Source organism: Anser anser (genome assembly GCF_964211835.1).
Source record: "Anser anser genome assembly, chromosome: 24".
Taxonomy (NCBI): domain Eukaryota; kingdom Metazoa; phylum Chordata; class Aves; order Anseriformes; family Anatidae; genus Anser; species Anser anser.
This window is the reverse complement of record NC_139745.1, coordinates 5,899,579-5,922,136: the sequence shown is the minus strand read 5'-3', so window position 1 is coordinate 5,922,136 and position 22,558 is coordinate 5,899,579. Positions and strand designations below refer to the sequence as shown.

Sequence of the window (22,558 nt, the reverse complement as noted above, 5' to 3'; positions counted from 1 at the left end):
ATGGTGTCCTTCTCAATATTAAAATCTTTTGCAAAGGTTTTTATTCCAGAAGTGCATGCACCGAGACTGGCGTTTTGCAAAATGCATCAACAAGCAGGTGCCATCTTTTAGCTCAAGCCAAAGCAATGAGCAACAAACTGAAAAACAAGGGTTTTGCCAGTGTAAGATAGCATCCTTAAAGTTCTTGTGGCTAAGTTGTTGTTTTAGAGAAGGTTAATTTCTACTTTAACCTAATTTATAATCTTTAATTTCTAAATAAATTACATATATAGATAAATATATATTTTATATAATATATTCTAAAGAAAATATATCAACATATTCAACTTTTTGAGTAATATCAAGATTAACTTTATAAGTTCTTTTTTATTAAAACATCTGTGGCACATCAACTGTAATTAATATGTAATATCGCTGTCTGGAACAGTTTGCATTATGAGTAGAATGACCATTTATTCACAACAATACTTGGTTAATGCATTGAACGAGGCAGGACAATTTGTGGTGTATGGTACAAGCTGCTGAAATTTGACCCCTGGGCTCTTGGAAGTCAACTTGGTGTGAATAGGTGAACACCTGGATGTCTACGTCTTGCAAAAGATTTTAAGTTTTGCGTGGCTTTATTCAAAGATTGAAGGATATCATCTCATTTAGAAAGTTTTGCTACTAGACTAATCTTAAATGGGGCAAAGACAATGAAAACGGATTTGTGCAGCTCTCAAAGGATGCTTTGCCATCATAATCCTTGAACTTGCCATGTAAAAGAAGCATAAATGATCCCAGTGTTTCATGTTAGGGCTTTTCACATGGTATAAAATAAGGAAAAACAAAGTAAGCTGTTTATGCCCACTTGAAGGCCGCTTGCATGGTTAGAATACTGGAAATTAATTATGATATCACTCCCAACATTCTTAAAAGCGGTTATCTCAACTTTTTATTAATCTGCCGACTGTTGGATCCCATCATTTCTTCCAGTTGGATCCCATCATTTCTGCCAGACATTCCAGTTCCCTTCGGCTTTTCCATAAATGCCTTGTAGCAAATTTCACGTAGTGAATTCTCTTCAAGGCTTTCTGTCAATGACTAACTCTGTTCAGGTGACTTCCATCATCCATTTTGTAACGGCGTGGTAACTGCATAAAAGCAGCACTCGCTCCTGCTTTTGCTCATAACATTTATTCTCTGTGATCATCCAAACTCCTCGAAATAAGGTTTCTCCAGCAGAGCATATTTCATCAAGGGCATGTCAGCAGAATTGTGTGCTCTCTGTGTCTCATCTTAGCCTGTGTTCTGCCTTGCGCGCTCTAATAGAAAAAAAGTGTTTCCGCTGGGACAGAAGAGGGAGATGGCTACAGTACACCCACAAGATTGTTTTTTTAATTAGTTGTCCAGTGGAAAAAGAAAAAAAAGAGTGAGCAAGACTCAATCTGGGAAAGTAACTTAGGGATAAAAAGAACTCTGTTATTGGAAAGGTCAGGAGAGTGCTTCATGAACTCTGTAGGTGTGAGGCCATGATAAAGTAATCCTTGCATGTTGCTGATTGCTGGAGCAGTTACGTTATTTGTAGAAGCTCGTGCCAAGGTGAAGCAAAAGTCACATCACAGCTGAGTCTGAAAGAAGTTGAAATCTGCTATCATGAGCTGTGGTTTAGCCATATCGGGGAAAAAGGAGACGGATTTAAGTGCTAAGCAGGCTGCAGATCGGTAACCTCAAGACCTGGCGTAGATGACCTTTGCTGCCACACTCTTTTCCAATAACTCTCACTATGGAAGTGCTACTCAGAAATTTCATGGGAAATAAAGATGTTAGGCTGTACTTTCCTGGACTAAATTTTACTTTCCCAAACTGGTATTGACCCAACTATATTCTATATATCCAACTGTATGTCAATCCATGCTATATTTTGTCCTTTCTGTAAAGACTAACTGAGGAACAATGCTATGTATCTAGTTTTGGTTACCGTATTTGCTATTTACTTTAGATGCACGTGTATAATTTTGGAAGTAGTTTGAAGTTCTGAGGGGATTTCTATATAAATTATCTGTAGTGTTCTTTTAAAAACGAAACCAAACCGTAGTCAGTGGGTATTGGAATGGTTTATTTTGTTGAATAGTCACAGACAGAAGATGAAGAAATCTGCCTGTGAGTCTTTTCTGCCCTCTGACAGTACTGTCATTAACTTAGTAATGCTTCGGTAGAAAAGTGTGTTTGGAATCTCAAGAGTGTAGAAATAAGTATATTTTCCATTGGCAATCTTTGTTTGTAAGCTGTATCCATAAAAAAGTTAGCTGTGTAGCCTTGCCAAGGTTCTCTGGACTCTTTCTGCCATCAGTAAAAGAGATGGGGATCTCTCAAAATCCCAGCACAGGAAGAATTGCTTCTGGATTGCATCTTCATTTCCATCGAAAAGAGAGAAAACCTGAATCAGTAGCCTGATCAACTAATGTTTAGTTGTCTAAATTTAGGTGAGAAGAACCTGAGGCAGAGTTAGGATAACTGGACATAGTTACTCCTACAGGAGAAATTTTGGAGTACTTACTTTATTTCATTAATTTTCGATAGCTTCCTATTCTTTTGTACATTGATATTTGTTAAATCAATCTAAAAAGTAAACGGATTTCAGCTTTATTCAAAGAGGTGCTACGCACTCGAAAATTCACACGTGTCTTCAGTAAGTTCAATGTTGCCTGGTAGGAGTTGTCGTGTTCCATGAAAAAATGACACTTTTGTGGTTTTTCACGAAATTTCCATGGTCTAGAAACTTACCAAGTTGTTTGGTTAAGTAAGTTTAAGGAAAGTTTTGTTGGGCGGGTGGGATTATGTAGGCAAGTTTCACCTCTGTGACTTATTGGGAGGCAGAAGGATCGAGCAGAGGTGGGTCTCTCTTCTTGGTGTCTTGCTACGAGAGTTCATTTCTCAGGCATCGTGTGGACATCTTGGTTCATGTCACGGGGCAGCTGTCGAGCACGGCATGAAGGAATCGCAGGAGCTTTGCTGAGAGCTCTGATCACACAGTATTGGTGTTCTTTCTGCCTGTTTTTACAGGGGTTCAGGCATTTCATTCTGAAGAGCCTTGGATACCTGTAATAATGCCTGCAAAGAAGGTGGAACACGCAACTGTGCTGCCTATTGTAAGAGCCACTTCTTCGTAGGAAAAGAAAAAGTAGAAGCCAACCAGGGCAACAGCTACAAATGGGACTGGAATTGTCCATCTGAAGGAGAGAAATACCAATTTTGATAAGAGCAGGAGAGGAGAAAATCATAGGACTGGGCAGGAGCATGGAAGAGAAGTGGAACAGGCGAAAAGGAAGCCTGAGTTAGGAAGATCCTTTGAAGAATAAAGTAGATCATGTTTGCTTTTTTCTCTTTAAGAACTAAAATAACGAAGGAGGGGAAAACTGCATACACTTAGAGGCTCTCCAGTTCACCACCAATTGTTGTTGTTGGCACCGAACTCTTACAGGAAGGGAAAAGACTTGCAGTACCTAATGGTAGATGAGATGATTCACCAGTGTGGGCCCATTAACATATAAACCATCCTGGGAAGGAGGGCTGATAATCCCTGCTGTGTTTATCAACAAGCAGAAGGTGCTACATTTGTAAATTGTCCGGATTTGCATGCAAAGCCAGCTTGTAGGCTTCTTAATTTGAGGGCAGATTATAATGAAAAGCAGATGACTTGGGTTTTATATCACTTTCTTTGATTTACAGAGGTGGATTTTTATTACTAACATAACCAGTAGCAAACAATTCCTACCATGGTTAACTGTCCTCTTGGGGGAGACATTGAGTAGAGGGATCTTTACTGGGTTATAGTGCTGGTCCTCGCGCCCCAGGTTGTTATCCTCGGTGTTTCTTCCTTGTAGCATAAGGACTGGCTTTCCCTTAAAAGATGTGGCGGTGGCTCTCGATTAATGAGATACTCAGCTTCTAAGTTAAGTGGAATAAAAGGGGCTGTGTGCTTTGCGGAACATAATCTTCCAAATAGCAATGCTTTTGGAAGATGTGGCCAAAATATGTAAGTATACACTTGTATTCTGGGAACTGCTGTCTTCTTGTGGGATGCTAAAATACACGGCTGAAGTGAAATATTTGGTTTGGAGTAATTACTCGCCTAGTACCACAGTGCAGAAACAGGCGTTGTTATAACGGAGACCCAGGTCTGGTTTTGGAGATTTTTACGTCCATGTAACTTTTCTGAACAGTTTAGTTTTTCTGGCGTATGCTGTGAAAAGTAGGAGTTGTCCTAATTTAATGTCACGTAGAGATTTAGGTTAACCCAAATCGCAGCGCCACTGGTTGGTCATAGAGTGTCTTAACCTGCGGTAGGAAAGCTCAGCACATAGCTGGGGTGAGGGTTTGAGGAGAGAAATTATTTGTTTTTAAAAGAAGGCCTTTCTTGTGGATGCCTTGGTTTGTTTGCTTGATTTGTGGTGTGTGTGTTTCTTAATTTGCAGAGCCCGAGCATCCAGCGGGCTTTAGATCAGCACGTCATATCTGGTGCCTCTGCAAAAACAGTTGCAAGGTGAAGGCTTTCCGCAGGGAGCTGTTTCCTTCTCAAAGTCCTGTTTTTTGGGGGGAAGGGAGTGGGAGAAGGACTCAAATCTCCCTCTGTTCTTTACAGGTATAGATAAAAACTTTGATCATTCAGAAAAGATCATTCAGAAAAGATAAGGCATTATCAAGTAATGTTCTGTTACTTGGCAGGCTCATCTGCTTGGCCCCATATAGGCTGGGAACAGTTTGCAGCTCGTGTGCGTGTGTTTGGGGGAGATGCAGACCATAAGGTCGACAGAGGCTTTGTTTAGAGTCAGCCCATGAATATTCAGGACTCTCAGGAATCTCAGCAAAGTCTGGGGATAGAAAGGGCTGATGCACTTTTGTGCCGAGCGGCTCCCCATGAGTCCTGGTGATTCATTCAGAATTATAAAAAACTAAAGCGAAATGCCTGCAGCACACGCCTGAATGTTGTTTTCTGAAACTTTGTTGTTTAGATGCGTAAAATTTAAGTCGCAAAAATTTCAGATGCGTAAGGAGGTAGGATGCAAAGTAAAACCGCAGCTCCGGAATAGGAAGGTAAGGAGCCACAAGAAACAGAAACATGTCTGCCTTTGTCTTTTTGCATGTATAGATGCTGGTTTGGATTTTGCCTTTGAAATACCTATTGTAGTATCCGTCTCCTTACTCTTAGACTAAACCAGTGACTAAAACTAATCCTTCAAAGTCTTGAGCGTGGCTCAAATGCCTGCTCAAGCCTGAGCACAAACCTTGCAAAATCTGCAAACTTCACGTCCTCCTGGCTCTGCTCCTGAAACGCAGGCTCTGAGCCGCGCTCTCGCAGCAGAGCCCACGCCGAGCCTCCCGGCACCCCAACGCGGGGCTGCTCTCGGGGTGCCGGAGCCCCGATGCCTTGGGTGGTGGCCGGCGAGTGTCCGGCACGGAGCCGGGGCGGCTAGGGGGCTCTGCAGGCCCGCGCCGAGCGCCCAGCTCTATGGCTCGCCTGACCCCGCCGGGTTCTCTTCCTGCCGCAGCCGTTCTTTTCCTGTAGCAGGTATCTGCAGCAGGCTGGCTCTTTGTTACCCTCTGCTCTTCCCTCCCTAGGTGCTGCGAAGGTATGACTCGCTAGGTCTGTCTGCGTTTCGGCAAAAGCAGCTCCGGGAAAGACCTGCTGCTGAATTCTGCTCTCGTGCCGCACGGTTTTCCCGCAGGAGAGGTGCAGCGCGGCTGGCTGCCTGCTCGGCATCCCTTCTAGGGGTGTCATGTGGAAAAGGTCAGGGGATGCTTCCTGGGCTCCCTGCCCCCGGTTCAAGAAGAGCAATTAAAATTTAAATCACTTCTTTGAAAGACCTGCAACTTCCTTATCAGTTTGTTGAATTGTGAAGCCAGGGGGAGGTGTGCTGCAGTGTGTAGTGCAGGGCAACTGGAAGGACAAGGAATTGAAAAACCTCTGACTATTTTTAATTGCAGTTTTCTTAATGTCTGCTTCCTTTCCACAGTTTGCTTATGGATGCAGTAAAACCTAAGATCAAACTTCAGCAGACTTGCTAGAAAGATGTGTGCCTATGTCTGTAAAGTTGCTATGGGGTTTGGGTTATTTTTTGTATACATTATTTTGCATACAAAACAAGGTTGGAGCCATAGGCAGCTTCTCTCTTTACATTGCACACTTGCATACAAAAAACGTCTATTAATTGTCAGATTTATGGATGCTATGGCAACTTCGAATGCTGTTAAAGAATTGAACAGGTTTTTAGTTATTTCAGATTAGCACATTGTATTAAACTGTAAGCAGTGTCCTTTTGTCACCTGCTCAAAGCAAGGAAGGGGTTAATACTGAGTCTGGTATACAGTTAAAAAGAAGTAGAATGACGTACCTAGTGGAACATCTCTTTGTAAAAGCAGAGCGTTTTCTGGCTGTGAAGAATAGTTAATTTAACAAAAACACACAGCTTCCAGGAATACCTAATTGTTTTGTCATCCTTTTGTGTATTATTTATTTATTGCAGCCTGCCTAGGCTGAGCATTGCTTTGTGTACAATGCTAGCTAGTGAGGCAGAGTCACTAAGAAGGATATATATTAAAACATTTAATTTTCCTTCTAGCATGCTTGAACTGTTCTGTTTTAAACTCTTAGGGAACGCTCACTACCTTAAAAGCACTAAGTATCACTAAGTTACTCCCTGGCGAAATATTATCTGCAGTGATTAAATGAAGGTGTTCGAAAGTATGATAGTCTTGAGTTTAGTTTTAAAGCTGGAAGCGAGTCGTGAGGGCTGTGTTGGGAATTTGAAGCCTAGCGTGTAGTAACCGAAACCTTTCCGTTCTGGATACTTTCCGTTCTGCAGTTATCTAAGACTTAGTGTGGGATATCGAGGTGCCTCTTCGTAGGTCTGGCTCAAATGACCCGTAGGAAATGCCATCTGATGAATCAGTTTCGTGTTTACCTCTGGAGTCCTTTTGTTCCATTTTAATCACTGAATCTTAAAAAATCTGAGCAGAAGAAATAAAGGGAATTAGGAGTGAATGGCAGCCATCAAAGGAGGAAGTGTGAGGAGTGGAGAGGGGAATTGTCTGGCAGAGATGTAACAGAATAATGTGGTAGTGGTAAGTTGGGCATTATTACTTGGATTTCTGTGTAATGCAAGAGCATAATCCAATGAAAGGCAACTTATTTAAAACTGATACAAGGTGATATATATATATTTTAGGTACCTCTTTGTTGATATACAAAATTTCCTTCTGATAAGGTATTAAACAAGATTTTAACAGGATTCAGGGTTGGAATAGAAGTATATATAATCGAGAGAATACCCTACACTAATTCAGAAAAACATATATGAGCCCATTTCAGGGCATACTCCAGTTATGGAATAAGTCATTTATTGAGGATATAAATATATTTCTATATGTGTAGGTACGTATGTGTCCACACACACAGGCATACCAGCGCTTGCTCTGGTTGCCGGTCTTTGGATTTACACTAAGCGAGAGTGCCGGTGCTGTTACCATCAGAAGCGAGATGGTGGCTTAGAAGAGATTGCTGGTGTTATCAGATGCTGCAATTCTGTTTTATAAATAGTTCTAATGTAAGCTTCTGACCACAAACACAAACCTTTCTCTGTATCCTAAAACATCTTAAAGAAGATGATCTTCAAGATCACCTCTTGCTTTGACAGCCTCACTAAAGGAAGAGCAAAGACATCCAACGTAGCGTGGGTTTTTTTGGAGGATGACCTTGTGGTTGGGAAATGTCTTGGACTCTTTCCAAATAGATTGTAAATGTTGTCAGACTTGTTCAAAATATTTATGGTAGCACCTAATGTGCACTTGCAGATGGCCCACACGTGCTAAGTTGTACCTTGTCGTTTCTGTGAATGAAATCGTTAATTAGGGAGGCTCAGAGAGTTGCACATATGAAGCGAATGAGATTGTGGTAGAGCTTGGAATACTTTCCCACAGGTACGTGGGATCTCAAAAGAGTCAAGGAGCTACTTTGATATAAATCTGCTTCAAGAAAAGGATGATCTAGTGCTTCATCTCAACTAAGAGCTTTTCTCATCCTACCAGCAAATTGTCTGAGACTTTTCTGCAGACAAAACGGCGTTACTGCTGGGAAGCAAGAAAAGGATCAAGGAGGATCAGCGTGGAGAAAAGGACCTACGCTAGACGGTTTTGTGTCCCAAGGCTTCATGCTCTGATGTTATTACCAAATGGCAACAAGTTCCCTTTTCTGTTCTGTAAACACAGTACAGCACCGCTCTCTTTGTCCTCAGCATCTGGTATTAGAACTAAGTATATCCAATATTTATGGGGATTAATTTTACACTAGCGTAAACTTAGTTGACTACAAGTGGACTCACGGATCAGTGCTAAACCTGCACCTCCGTATACACTCGTGGGATCATTTTAGCGGTAACTCAGGCCTTGCAAACTTTCCTGGAAGGCGTTTGCTCACTTTTTTATTCGTCTAGGTAATTGCGATGAACAGACTTGCATCAGTCTTGAGGACGAGTATAACGTTATTTTCTCTTTTGTTTCCATATTTCACTTTTCCAGCTTCAACTCTCTCTGCTCAGAGAAGCTGAAAAGTCTTGGTGCAGTCTCAAATTGTCTTGGTATTCCCAGAGCTGGACACATCCTTGCTATTCCCTGTGTGTCAACTGAGCTGGAGGAGCTAACTCTTCTTTGTAGACCTGCAGGCGATATCGGAAGGAGACTGATGGACTCCTTGCCATCAGATGGATCCCGTGACAATATGTTGTCATCCTTTCCTGGAGCTGGCTGCTACCAAGCTGGTAGTTTCCCGTCACAGCCCTGTGGAATCTCCAGTTTATCAACGAGTTCAGTGAAATTAGAGCTCATCCCTCTGCTGTCAAATCCCATTACTTTCCTTAACGTGGCTTAAGGATTGAAGTGTGAGTGGGACCTGCCAGGAAAGAAAGCACAGAGCCGGAGATGCAGAGAAAGGAGAGCTGACTTAATTGCTGTTATTGTTTAGGCAGAAATGAGGAATGCTAATAAGAGTTGGACATCCTAAAGAGAACTTTAATTATTCTCAGTGCTTACACGTCTCCAGACATGCTGTCAACTTTAACATCTGTCAGAGAATGTTTAATGAAAGCAGATGTTTTGTGCAGTGCTCAGTCATCATCTGGTTCTTCGTCAGTTATGCTCCTACTGATACTCGTCGTCTCGTTACTGTTAGGAAGTAAGCGTTAGGCTTCCCAGTTCCTGGAAAGGGGGCGGTCCCTGTTAGAAGGACTGAGCCTCTGGGTCTGTGCACCCCCATTAATGAAAGCTGTACATGCTGCTATATTTTCATAACATTTATTTGAAATGAAGGCCTGTAGAGTGTCAGAGAGTACAGAAGCCACAGTCTTGTCCTGATACAAATATCTCATGTAGGAGTGAAAATTCTGACGTTCCCTCCCCTCCCGTCTCTCCTGCACCTCCTCAGTTGAGCAAAGCTAATTCTCAGTTTTTCTTCTGGCATTTTTTGTGCGTGCTTCTGAACTTCTGGTAAATGTGACTTCTCAGTAGTGCAAGAGTTTAAGTCGAACTTTGCTTGGGGCAAAAAAGAAAGGGGAAGAGTTGTGATTCTTCATGTTGGTTTGGTTTTTGATTGGGTACATTTTAGCAAAGTGCATCCGGGTTGACCGAGATAATGATATAGTGCTTTCCTTTTTACAGTTTGAAGATAAATCTGATGCGGTATTTGATATTACAGAAAAATGTAAGTATTTTTATTTATTTACATAAGGCCGTAGTTCAACTAAATGCTACTTAGAAGTATCGCTGCTGTCAAAAAAAGCTATCTTGCCCTTCTCTTAGCCCTTGCTACTTGTTCCTTCCCTGCACTGCCTTCTGCACAAACGCTACAAATGATATGAATTAAAGTTAATGTTTTTTCTTTCTTTGGTTAGTTTTACTCAGTTGAGCTAGTGTTTCACTGTGTAGTGAGTGGGACAGAACTGTTTGTCAGCAGTGTTTCATCAGTAATGTTAGTCCAAGAGTACTTAATGGCTTCAAGAAATTGCAACATTAGATTAACAAAGGACACTTAGAGTCGTCTTTGTTACATGTAAAGTTGGTGAATTTTCTGATTGTTGTTGTTTTCTTCTCCCTAGGTGGTGAAATCCTGGATGCAGAAATGTCTGAGGACACTGACCACAACTTAACAACTGCCCTTGACAGCGTATCGTATGGAATACAGAATCGAACAGGATCTGAAAACTCACTGCTGGATGATGATGATGATGACGATTATTTTCTGAACTCGGGGGATCTGGCAGGCATACCTGTTGTTGGGAGTGACAACGAAGATGATCAAAACTTCACTCCAAAAGACACGCTCCCTTCCACAATTCATGCTGAAGACCATCTAGAAGAGGGCAAGAGGGTTACAGACCATGAGCTGGACAGTGAAAAAGATATTCAGATTCAAAATGCAATCCAAAAGGATCTCACTTCACCATTCGAGCAGGGCCCTGTATTTAAATCAATTCGAAAAGATTTTAGCATAACGAGAGATAATGGCAAAGAGACTTTTTCAACAAAGGACAAGAATAGAGAAGGACATTTTCAAGAACGTGAAAAACGGTTGGAAAAAATCCCTAAAGATATGGATTCTAGATTGAAAAGCAGTTTTCTTGACAAAGCAGGTAACTGTTGGCATCGTAGACCTGGCTACCCAGCAAGGAGGAAGAAAAAGCTAGACAGGGATTAGCACTAGGACTAGTTATTAAAAACATCATCTTGGTGAAGATAACATGCATAGCTATACGGAGGGAAGCATATTATAAAGAACCCTGCAATACAATGAACTCTGTGTTAGGACTAGGGGCCTGGCAGCATTAGGGGGCATCTCATCATCTACAGCTTGTTTTGAAGCCTCATCATATCCTTTGTTGTTACGGTTTACTAAACCAAGCTGGGTGACACCTTAAGCTTCCTCTTGTTTTCCTGTCATCTCTAGCCCTTGGAACTCCTTTACAGAATAGATGATGGTATTTAGGTTAAGCTGGAAAGATATTTTTGTGCAAAGTGCCAATTCTTCATTAGTGCATATGCTTAAAGCAGCATGCTTTTCATAGTAACATCACAGAAAGGCTTGCTAGAAATATATTAGTGCCTGCAGGAAGTCAGCCAGGGAGTAACTTGAGATCTGCTTTTCCTGGGAGACTGCTCTCCTTTTTCTTCAGATACTTATGTCTTGGACTTTGTCCAGCCAACATGGAGAGAACCAAAGATGTCTGTAATCCATTTCTCATTTGAGGGAGCCTGAAAGTCACCAGTAGTCTTGCTGCCCACAAACCTGGCTTTGATTTTCCAAGCTCTGAAAGTTACGTTAGAACAGTGAATGAAGGAGTTAAGAATAACCGGGCTGGAACACGGGGTTTAATTTCATTCAGAAGACTGTGTGGAGAGAGGGTTGGCCAACAAGTGAGAGCCTCCTGACTACTTGCTGAGATTTACAGCTTACAATTCTCATATTTAAACTTTGTACATATAACAACAGCGTCTTAAAATCAGTGCTTCCAGGTTCCACAAATGATAGAGAAACAATACATTTTTTTTTAAATAAAGAAGAGTTTAAGTTGTCTTTTTACTCTTGCCTTCAGGTAGAAACCAAGTAAAGAATATTTCTGTGCAAAAGACGTATTTCAGAAAATTGTAAATACCTACCGTTACAAGATTGTGGCTGAAAGCTGTGCAGCCTCAGGTAGAGTAGCCAGTAATTGGAACAGCTTTAGTAAATGCTCAAAGGCAGCATCCAGTATCGAGGCAAATCCGATATTTTTAAAAAGATACTTGCTAAAAATGTATAAGCTGCTGTTTCCTGAGAAAAGGGGAAGAGGCAAAAGACCTGCAAAGAAAAAGATGGAAGTTGTTGCTCTGAAAAAATATTTTCTGATTTAAAAGTAGAAACGTGGCAGAATTCAGAAGTCACTGGGGTGTAGAAGATCTGAATGAACAATTCTGCCTCAGATTTTTCCAACTGTTCTGCTGGAATGGGAAAATAATGACCCAGTAGAATAATAAAAAATGTCAATTCTCTTTAAGGATCACCATCTTATTTGCAGGGAAGAGCAAGGGAGTAGTTTAATACTTCTGAGGTGCTGTCAGACTACGGGGTTGGGGAGCAGTATGAGACTCTAGATAGTTTTAAAGGAAATGCATTGGAATCTGTATTCATTTATATTTAATGTATATGTTTTCCTCAGTTCATAATCAAGTAGAAGAAACATTACGGACGCAGTTAGCGCCACAAACTCCAGAAACTAACTTCAGGGTAAGCTATAGATCTTTCAAACACTTTTGCAAGTGCAGCAATATACTGGAATAATTCGAAGTACTTATTTTATATTTGAGTGTAAATTTGAGTGTCAAGAAAACTGACCTTCTGACTCGTAGACATCTTTGCTACTTAAAAAGTCTGCATATAATTTTGTAAAATTTTGCTGACCCTCTCTTTGAAGTGAGGATTCTTTTGATAGCCACTTTGATGTTCAGCATGGTCTGACTGTGACTGGTGAGCCGATTCTAGACCTGGATGCATCCATCTGACCTGCTGCCTTTTTTCCAGATGAGACAGGGAACAGCTCTATCAACACGAGGCACTGCCCAAACAACGAAATGCCCTTACTGACAACCAACTTAGAGAGCTGGGTGGCTTCTGCTTTGTCCAGAGGAGTGAAAAGAATTGGGGGTGGGATGACAGAGGGTGCTGCAGGGAGGTAGAGGCAGCAGCTGCTGCCTTTCATTTCTCCCACCTTCCAGTGGCAGGACCCATTTCGCTTGGTCTGCAACAGAAACTCCCCTTGGCAGCAGCCCAACTCCTCATGGCAGATGCAGGAGGGTGAATTCTTTTTCATATTATTGTTTCAGGAGTCTAGCTACCTATTTTCTAGTAAGGAATCTATTGGACAAGAGCTGGGGAATTCCTTTGCACCAAATATTAGAATTAAGGAGGAGCCTTTGGATGACGAATATGATAAAGCTATGGCCCCACAGCAGGGACTATTAGACAAAATTAAAGATGAACCTGATAATTCTGAGGTAAGTTTCCCATTGCATTTCTCATTTTGGTCTGACAACTGACCGCATAAGCTGGACATAAGTTCAGCATTTTATTTGGTTTGTTGACCGAAATTTAACTTGAAGAACATAGTTTAGTAGAAGGATTTTTCCCTCTTATAGCACCATGAAACCCACCCCCCCTACTTTTTGATGTCATGTTACCGTGTCGCTGAAAATGTGATGCTTGTCAGTTAGAGACAAAGCAAAGTGCTGTAAAACTTTTGTGATGAAATCTGTGGCAATATAGACACTTCAGCTCAACTTGATCTCCCTAGAAAATAAAATACAGATCGTGTTTTATTGAATATTTTGTGAATTGTCAGAGTTAGAGCTGTGTAGCTTAAATAGTGCTATTCCTGCTACTTCCCTCTTAAGGGTTGTCTTTGCGAGCACAATGGTTCTTTGTTTGTTTTTGTTAAATTAATACTTAGAGGTCTTACCTTACAAAAATATTTGAATACATACAGGTCAGTGAAGTCAAGTGATTTTCTCGTTTGAGACTGACATCTTTTATGATGATATAGGTAAGAGTTCAATAATTGCAAAATGGAGAAAGTCTGACCTATGGATTGTACAGTGCTGGGGCAAGGATTGCTGAGCTCTCACCTGTCTCTTTGCCACTGGTTTGCAATGTGACACCAAGGAAATGATCCATGTTGCAATTCTTGTCTCCTCACTGCTGATAATTTGGGTTACATGCCAAACTTTACATGCATTATAGGTGCGCAGAACTTCCCAGGGTGATTCATCCCACTTGCATTGATGGTAGTTCTGGTGTTCTTGTTCAGGCTTTAGTTTTTCTAGTATCATTCTATGTACTTCTGCTATACCTCATCTTATTTCTGGGCCTGTCTTCCCAACGTTTTTTCTTCTCTTCCCATGCTACTCTTGGCTGAATAAAGTAAAGAAGTAAACTGTGTACTTGAACCTCTTCAGATTTCACTGCCCTTCTGATTTGTTCAGTGTCTATGAGATTGTTCATTTTTATTTTCCCTTAAGCATAACCAATGTCAAACCATGTGTAGATTAGTTGAATCTGTCTATTCCTTTGTCCTCCCAAGATGGCAGCTGCTGTGTGGATTTGTGTGGAATGTAGTGCAAGATGTCCATGGTTATCAAAGGTCAAATTAATGCGTAAAAGTGAAGATGTTGAGAATTTGAACTATCTTATTGATCAAAATACTAATTCCTGGAGTAAAATCCTTTGACTCATACTGGAGAAGTATGAGAACTGATGACAGTTTTTTGTTTTGATTTAGATAAAAAATAATATGTTTTAAATTTTTTTTCCATGCATCCTGAAAGAGAAGAGTGTTTCTTGCTGTAACGGATAGTTGGAGCTGAAGGTTTTTGGCTTCCAACAGTTAAACTGCTATGAAACTATTCTTGATCACGCACAGTTGATGCTAGGGTTTGCTTCTGTTTCTATTACTAGTATTGACTAAGGATAAAACTGCGGTTAAAATGCTTTTAAAAATTGCATTCCTATAAATAACTAGCTTTTAAATTGTATTATTGAAAAAAAAAACCAACCCACGGTGTGGATTTGAATGTTTCAGTCTGATAGATAAACTGATCTGATAAACTAATGCTGCTGAATATTCTCCTGGGAAACCTGGTGAGAAATAGTTTGGTCATCTTAGTCTAGAAACTTGCAATTTTCCCACGAAAGTGCTAAGAAAAGTGCTAAGTTTTAACATACATTATATGGATGCCAGGGTGTGATTTTTAGGAGGTGGATTAAGCTGAGGGAGCAGTTCACTGCCACTGAAAATTGAGAGCTTATTTTTGCCCAGTGATTTTGTATGGGCTTACCTTGCAGTCAGACAGCAACTGTTAATTTAGCTCAGTCATAATGTGACATCATGGCCTCGCTATTCTCAAATGACTGTAAGTAGGCTAAATCTTATCATCTCTGTAGTTCCAAGAGATTATTCTTTTCAGCCTATTAAGATTTACATGCGGAGTGTTACAAGCTGCTTTACGGTTCAAATTTCTAGTTAGAGCACGGGCAGGAGACATGGTGTCAAAGTATGAATAGCTGCTGTGAGGTAAGCTAGTAATTTATACTATACCAGCTACTCCACAAGCAACTGTCTGCAGGGATTTTCTCATCCTGGAGAAAACGTGAGGTTATTCCCCTTTCACCGAAGCCAGTCTAAGTAGGGATTGTGATAGTCTGCCTGTAGTGCTGCCAGCTTCACACAGCTGGTTTGTGGAGCTAACCAAAAAAAAAAAAAGTTTTTACTACAATTATTAGTTAATTTTTGACTCTCTCAGTCAGTTCTGCATCCTGGTCCAGGATGGGAGGTGGGGCCGAATGAGGTTGTCCCAGTTTAAAATTTCTTAATGTGCTGTGAAGCTTCACCTTGGGCTCCTCCAAGGTGCTCAGCCTCCCAGTTAAGTGCAGAATGCCTCTCGCCATCTGGGTCTCAGTCTGTATTCTGTTTTTATTATCTGTGAATTTGGAAATAGAGCTTGTTTCCAAGAGTAAGGGTAAGGGCTGAAGAACGCTTCTAGATGGAAAGTCTGTGTAACTGGAAAGTGGAGATTTCTCTTAAGCTTTGTTGATGCTAAATTCTAAGGTGTCTGAGAATGCAACTGGAAAAGGGAAGGCACCAAGCAGTCACTTTCCCATTTCTACGTGATGCTCTCGTTGTACACTTCGCTCTGAACCTCTGAGCAGGTTCTGCGTGTGGTGCTTGTACAGCAACATCTGTGAGCCTAGACCTCGCAACAGGCTTAGGAGATTCTCTCTTTCCTTCCTGGGCCTTACGATTCAATACAGCATTATGAAAGAATGGAAATCATGTCACCTGTTATTACATGTGTGTATTTGTTCTCCTTTTCCTTTCCCTTTGTTTTAGGAGTACGGCCAACAGCCAAAAACTCAGGAAGGGGAGCTGAAAATCAGTGCTGTATTTTCAGTCAGTGGCAGTCCTCTTGGTAAGGAATAGGCAAGACTAACTTTATTTAAATCTATACAGTACATCACCTTCCCAAACGGTGTTGCAGTTTATGCTGCATTTCAATTGCTAGGTCTAACCCCAGTAGGAAAAAAGAACTGGTTTTGTTTTAAAGACAATCAAAATCAGAGATTTTGAAAAATAATTGTATTTTTGAGGCAAAGGAGAATTGAATGTGAAAGGGATGTTAAAAGCGCATTCTCGATTTTAAGAGCAGTTGAAACAATCTACTCTGCAGAAAACCAGTGCAGGGCATGTATTTTTAGAGAGTTCATCTGCTATTTAATTCTCCCTTAGACCTTGACAATCCCAGTGAAGTCATAAGCTTTGCTCTTGCCCCCTGCACAAAAGTGAATTATGTGTAATACAAATATAACAGTTACTCTATGTTTTCTCTGTGTTTTTTTTTTTTTTTTTAGCTCCACAGCTGTCATCAGGTTTCCAGCCTGCTGTGGCATCCTCTGGCATGAGTAAAATGCTTCCTTCAGTTCCAACCACAGCTGTTCGGGTTTCCTGTTCTGGCTGTAAAAAAATCCTGCAGAAGGGGCAAACAGCATACCAGAGGAAAGGCTCTACCCAGCTCTTCTGCTCCACACTGTGCCTCACTGGATACACTGTTCCAGCTTCTCGCCCACCAGCTTCTACCAAGAAAACCTGCTCAAGCTGCTCAAAGTAGGACAGCGTTTTAATTTGTTTGAGTAATAATTGATATTCGGGCAGATAATGAAAAGGCTTCAGTTCACTTCTTATACGACATACTGTTTCTCTAATGCCCACTTCTGTTATGTTTCCCTTCAATAAATCGTGGCTGATACTGTTATTTGTTAATTGGTCTGTCTGCTTTCAATTCCATTTAGTTAGTTGTGTTTTGCATACAGATAGATTTAAAAGCCTCTGCTGTGAAGTGTACACTTTGTCTCTTTTTAATTTAAAAGAGCCAAATATTGTATGTATTTCAAAAGGTACTCCACTTCCCTTCTGATTTAAAATGTCATTGCAGTTGCTAAACAAGTACATTTTCAAAAAATATTTCATGTATTATTTCTTCTAGATGAAAATAGATTTACTGAATCCATAACATGAAATAAAACATGGGTAAATTAATATATTCCAGGCAAGATATTTCCTTAGATTCTGCACAAAAAATAGCTTTCCGGTCTGGCTCCCTTCTGTGAGCTCAGACTTTTGTAGGTTTTAGCTCTTCAAAATATGTTACTGCAGCTATTATTTAGTCACGGTTAAACCTTCATAATATGTACAGAGATTAAATATAGTAAGAATTGAGTGTTTCAAGTAGTTGGGATTTCAGTACCCAAGTCAGTTACTTTCTACCTGGGCCTAGAGTGGAACGGCAAGGTTTTCTTTTCTGAGCCTACTTTGAAAAAAATCTTGAGAAAAGAAGACCTACATTTTTCACAGTCCTGTTGGAAACACCAGCATGAATCTTCAGCTCTAAAACAACACATTTTAATTATTAAAATCTTGTTTTCATTTATATTATCTTCAGATTAGCAAAAAGAGACTTCTGTGGCCAGCTCTTTAAGCTGTCATATTACTATACCAGAACTTGAGGTGAACAAATAACCTCACAGAGTGATTGTGCTAGGGTCTGTTTATAGAGGACAGTTATTCTTATGCATTATTTTTAGTAATGGAAGTTACTTCGCAAAGTGAACACTGCTTTGTTCATGCATCGTTTCTTCAACAATAAATTTACTACTTTCAGTTTTACAAGGTCAACTGAACTTAAACTTGAGACTTCAATTAATTATTCTTTTTGCTTGCAGTCTCAGCGTGAAAAGACCTTGTAATAAAGTTTAGCAGTCTTGGCTGTAATTTGTTTCTATTAAGTTGAAATGTGATCTATATATGACAAGACAAGAAAGAAGGAGGCATCCTTCCATCCAAGGAAGTGATACAAAGATTTGCTCCTAATTTTTTGACATAAGGTCTTTGAAAATTTTCTGTGAATGACTGTTTCAAAAGAGAGAAGTAAGGGAAAAGTTCAGTTTATTGAATCCAGCAGCAGACACAATGGTAGATTAGAGGTAAAAGGAGGAAAGGTACAAGTCAGACCATTTAGGGCTGAACTACATGGCAATTAGAAATTCTGACCTTTCATTTTTTCCCTTTTTTCCCTATCCCATTATTACTGATAGTTTCATTGTTAAAAGGAATTAATCTACATATCCTGCTTTCTATTTTTTTAGTAAGTACTGTACAAAATGGTTACCTTTTACCAGTGTCTTTTAAAAGGATTAAATGATACAACCTGGTGTGTTTATAGTCCGCTCCTAATTCCAGGTAGAAAATGTTTCACAATATATCCACTTGAGAATTGTACTTCTTAACTACTTTCCTAACAGGAAAAGACAAGTACTTAGATCGGCAAAAATAAAAGCTTTAAATCAAATAAATAAATCCACCCTCTTCCAGAGAATGTTTAGTTTGCAAAAATAGAAAGGAGAACAAGTTGACATGGAACCAATGTTTATCTCTTTGTATGCTTGTTTTTCTTTTTTCTGTAGAGACATTCTAAATCCAAAGGATGTGATCACTGCCCAGTTTGACAGTACAAATTCCAGTAAGGATTTCTGCAGCCAGTCGTGTCTTTCTACATATGAACTGAAAAGGAAGCCTGTTGTTACTATTCACACTAACAGCATTTCAACCAAGTGCAGCATGTGCCAGAAGAATGCAGTGGTAATTGCAAACTTGTTTTTCATTTAAATTCTCTTTAAATCAGGGAACTTGCTATCTTAGAGATGAACGTAAATAGTATTTCTATTCTTGTTATATTTTCTTTCTTTTCTTCCAGATTAGACATGAAGTGAATTACCAGAATGTCGTACACAAGCTCTGCAGTGATGCCTGCTTCTCCAAGTTCCGCTCAGCTAATAACTTGACCATGAACTGTTGCGAGAATTGTGGAGGCTACTGCTACAGTGGGTCTGGCCAATGTCACATGCTTCAAATAGAGGGACAGTCAAAAAAGTTCTGCAGCTCAACGTGTGTGACAGCGTATAAGCAGGTATATTTTGACACAATATTAAAAGTACATCTTAGGTTAGATTTTAGGTGTTTTAAGAAATAGGTTTTGATTTATTAGGTGATTATTTCAGTTGCAATCTTGGTCTAAGATACTCGTTTTCCCGTTTGCTGCTTAATTTTTGCCCACATACATTGCTATGTTTCCCTTACTGCTGAAAAGGCTACCAGAGTACTCCAGTGTGAGAGAAGATATAGTGGGACCACTCAGCAACAGTTGACTCTGACACATTTGGGCCAGCCTCTCAGGAGATGGCCATCATCTGACAAAGCACACAAACCTCATGAGCAAAGCTCTTTTTTGATGCTCTTTGAGATGCTCTCTGAGTATTCTCCATGCTGTGACAACAGTAGTGTAGTTTCTCATGAACTGCCTGAGGATCCTTAAAAACTAAGAGTGATTTAACTGTAGGGTATCTCACACTATGACAGATCCTTCTTGCCGCTGAAAAAGAGATTATTTCCAAAAATTCCAGCTTTCTAAATATATTGTCTCAGACATGTTCCATAACCTTATGTGGGTACGTTAAATAATAGTAAGACATGAGAGGACATTTCATTTTTGACTCATTTCAGCTGTTAAAATTGTGGCATTTGAACTAAGTGGATAGGACAAGTAATAATTAGTTGATCATTTTGATGTTCGTTTTTAAATTTTTAATATTTTAATTTCAATTTTAATGGTGCCTCTTAAAGAACTGAGCAGTTGAGAGAACCTTTATTATAATAGCTCATTTATTTTTGACTTATTTTAATGCAATTACTTTAGGAAAAAATTGCCTTTTGATAAGATAGCGTAACTGTACATTTTGTGGCTTGACTTTGCTGCCCCATTATTCAGGGCACTTAGTTCCCCATTCTGCCACCTCTGTGGTTTTTGTTTTCTCTTCTGCTCAGTAGTAATACCGCTTACATATATAGCTGATATATTAAGTCACAAGCAGAATGTTGCTTTTCAGTGAAAATGTTGAAGGTTGATACTTGCTCTTACAACACGCATTGTATTTTATACTTGGAGGCCTTTCTCCTAACAGCCTTGGTACTGCTCAAGCTGGCCTGCAGAAGTAGCGCTTACCCTGAATGACAGTGTCCACATCTCAGATGATCAAAGTGTAAATATAACAAGCAGAACTCAAATAAGTGTATATGCATCAAAAATAATACAGCTGTAACTTAAGTGCTGTTGCAAGTATGCTGGCTCTCATTTTTGTAGACATTTTATGTGTTCATGATTAATTTCCTGTTTAATAAAAATAATAAACTTCAAATGAATGACCAACTTTACTGTTTCCACAGAAGTCGGCTAAAATTACACCTTGCACACTGTGTAAATCCTTGAGATCTTCGGCCGAGATGATAGAGAGCACAAACAACTTAGGCAAAACTGAACTGTTTTGCTCTGTTAACTGCTTGTCAGCATACAGAGTAAAAATGGTTACTTCTGCAGGTAATTTTATTCTTTTACTCTGTTAGAAGCATAATGTCACATAGCTTATATCCAAACTTAATTTGTCTTGAAAGTAAGGCTTATATTCTTTTTGGGGTTATGGAAAGTGGTTTTGTTATTTTTTTGTTTGTTTTTTGAAGGGAAGGTGCTGAGATGGAAACATAAGGACTTGCTAACATAGATAAACCTAACAGTGACAGTGTCGCCATTTTAGCTTTGTTTTTATAGCACTTAAACATGATAATAAACCTTAATCTATTTTCTGCTCTTGTAAGTGAAGCTGGGGGGTTTAGCAGCTAGACAAATCCACTTGTGTGGGCATAAGCTATACCATCACTGTGACTCTTCTGCCCCCGTTCTCCAGGGTGATTAGCTTAGATATCTCTGCGTAATTTTGCTTTGAGCTAGGCAAACATATTCTCAGCTATTTTTCTTGTAAAATAGAAAAATGCATACTGACATCCTAGGGATACTGGGAGATTAATTAAAGGATCTGGTAAGCAACAGGCCCTGCATCTGCAGTGTCTGCTTCTGAATCTGAAGAAATGTTGTCTTGTGCTTCTGTGTGTACCTTGACTTGTCATTCAGAATCTCTGTTTTTGTATGCACAGTGCAAAATTATCTGCAATATGACTCAGTGTTGCATAAATCACTTTTTCTTCTCTGTTTCGCTCTCAGGTGTTCAAGTTCAGTGCAACAGCTGTAAAACTTCAGCAAACCCTCAGTATCACTTGGCTATGTCAGATGGGAGCATACGCAATTTTTGCAGCTACAGTTGTGTAGTAGCTTTTCAGGTGTGACATCTAGGATTTCTTCTTAGCTTAATAGAATTATAAATTGGTGGTATAAGTATCTGGGACGTTGGGTAAAATATGTAATATTGTAAAATAAGGTCTCTTTCTCAATTTGCTTTCCTGCAGAATTTGTTCAACAAGCCTGCAGGAATGAACTCCTCAGTCGTACCCCTATCGCAAGGTCAAGTCATTGTAAGCATTCCGTCGGGGGCAACAGTATCAGCAGGTGGCACCACCTCGACTGTGTCTCCCAGCTCAGTGAGCAGTTCAGCTGCAGCTGGTCTACAGAGGCTGGCTGCCCAGTCCCAGCAAGTCACTTTTGCCCGCACTGTTGTAAAACTCAGGTGTCAGCACTGTAACAGATTGTTTGCAACCAAACCAGAACTGCTTGACTACAAGGTAATAAAAACTAGGGCTTTTCAAGCTCATCTTTCTCAATCAGAAACACAAGAAATTGTAATTTTTGTGCTGTGGTCTGTCAGTACTGCTCTATTGCTTGCTACAACCTGCTATGGAGGAATTTGGTACTGATTTTGGTATCATTTAACCATTATCAAAATTACTACTGATACTTACTCTTTGATCTTAAAAAACAGAAACAAAACAACCAAAAAAACACCACACCATTGCTTGGCTAGATAAGCACATTCCTGATTCTGGTCCAAGAGGTGATCCTTATAATTCCTGGAGAAAGCACATCGGTGAGGGCTTTCTACAGAAAATGGTGCTGCCTTTGCTGAAAAGCTAAATGAACTTACTTACTTACTTGCTAGTGCTGTCAATTGTTAATTTCCAAGGGCATAAATATGCTTCTGGGTTTTTATTAACTATTTAAATGTAATATCTGGGTTGTGAAACACTAAAACATTGAAACTAAAACATTCTGGCTGTGTTGCAGGGTAAAATGTTTCAGTTTTGTGGGAAGACCTGCTGTGATGAATATAAGAAGAGGAGCAGTGTAATAGCATTGTGTGAATACTGCAGAATTGAGAAGATTATCAAGGAGACAGTGCGATTCTCAGGCATAGATAAGACATTCTGTAGTGAAGGTAAGAAAGGGTAAGACTTTCTCTCAGATAAACCAAATCAAAAATATCTGGTGATACTAAAAAACCTAATCATTTAGGTATAAAAAATGGATTTTAAGTCTGGAAACCTGTAACTTCATTCAGACTTCGTTTTAATGGTATGTTTCAACCAATTATTACATACATAACTGAATT

The 22,558-nt window shown here is 39.8% G+C and overlaps 1 protein-coding gene across 9 annotated transcripts in view; it reads left to right on the top strand.

Annotated features, from left to right (window-relative positions):
• Positions 1–22,558, top strand: part of LOC310885900 (zinc finger MYM-type protein 4-like) — a 42,198-nt gene that overhangs the window by 2,663 nt on the left and 16,977 nt on the right. For 4 of the 9 annotated variants that reach the window (XM_083809710.1, XM_083809718.1, XM_083809712.1 and 1 more), the window contains exons 2-13: positions 9,691–9,733; positions 10,128–10,661; positions 12,225–12,292; positions 12,889–13,059; positions 15,948–16,026; positions 16,466–16,718; positions 18,575–18,749; positions 18,865–19,077; positions 20,391–20,541; positions 21,220–21,335; positions 21,462–21,734; positions 22,234–22,384. In XM_083809710.1, the coding sequence (XP_083665836.1) occupies positions 9,691–9,733; positions 10,128–10,661; positions 12,225–12,292; positions 12,889–13,059; positions 15,948–16,026; positions 16,466–16,718; positions 18,575–18,749; positions 18,865–19,077; positions 20,391–20,541; positions 21,220–21,335; positions 21,462–21,734; positions 22,234–22,384 (2,227 nt within the window). Of the gene's footprint in view, positions 1–5,520; positions 5,613–5,751; positions 5,771–9,690; positions 9,734–10,127; positions 10,662–12,224; positions 12,293–12,888; positions 13,060–15,947; positions 16,027–16,465; positions 16,719–18,574; positions 18,750–18,864; positions 19,078–20,390; positions 20,542–21,219; positions 21,336–21,461; positions 21,735–22,233; positions 22,385–22,558 lie in introns of those variants that run through there. The other 5 variants (XM_083809713.1, XM_083809714.1, XM_083809711.1 and 2 more) reach the window with 5 other exon arrangements.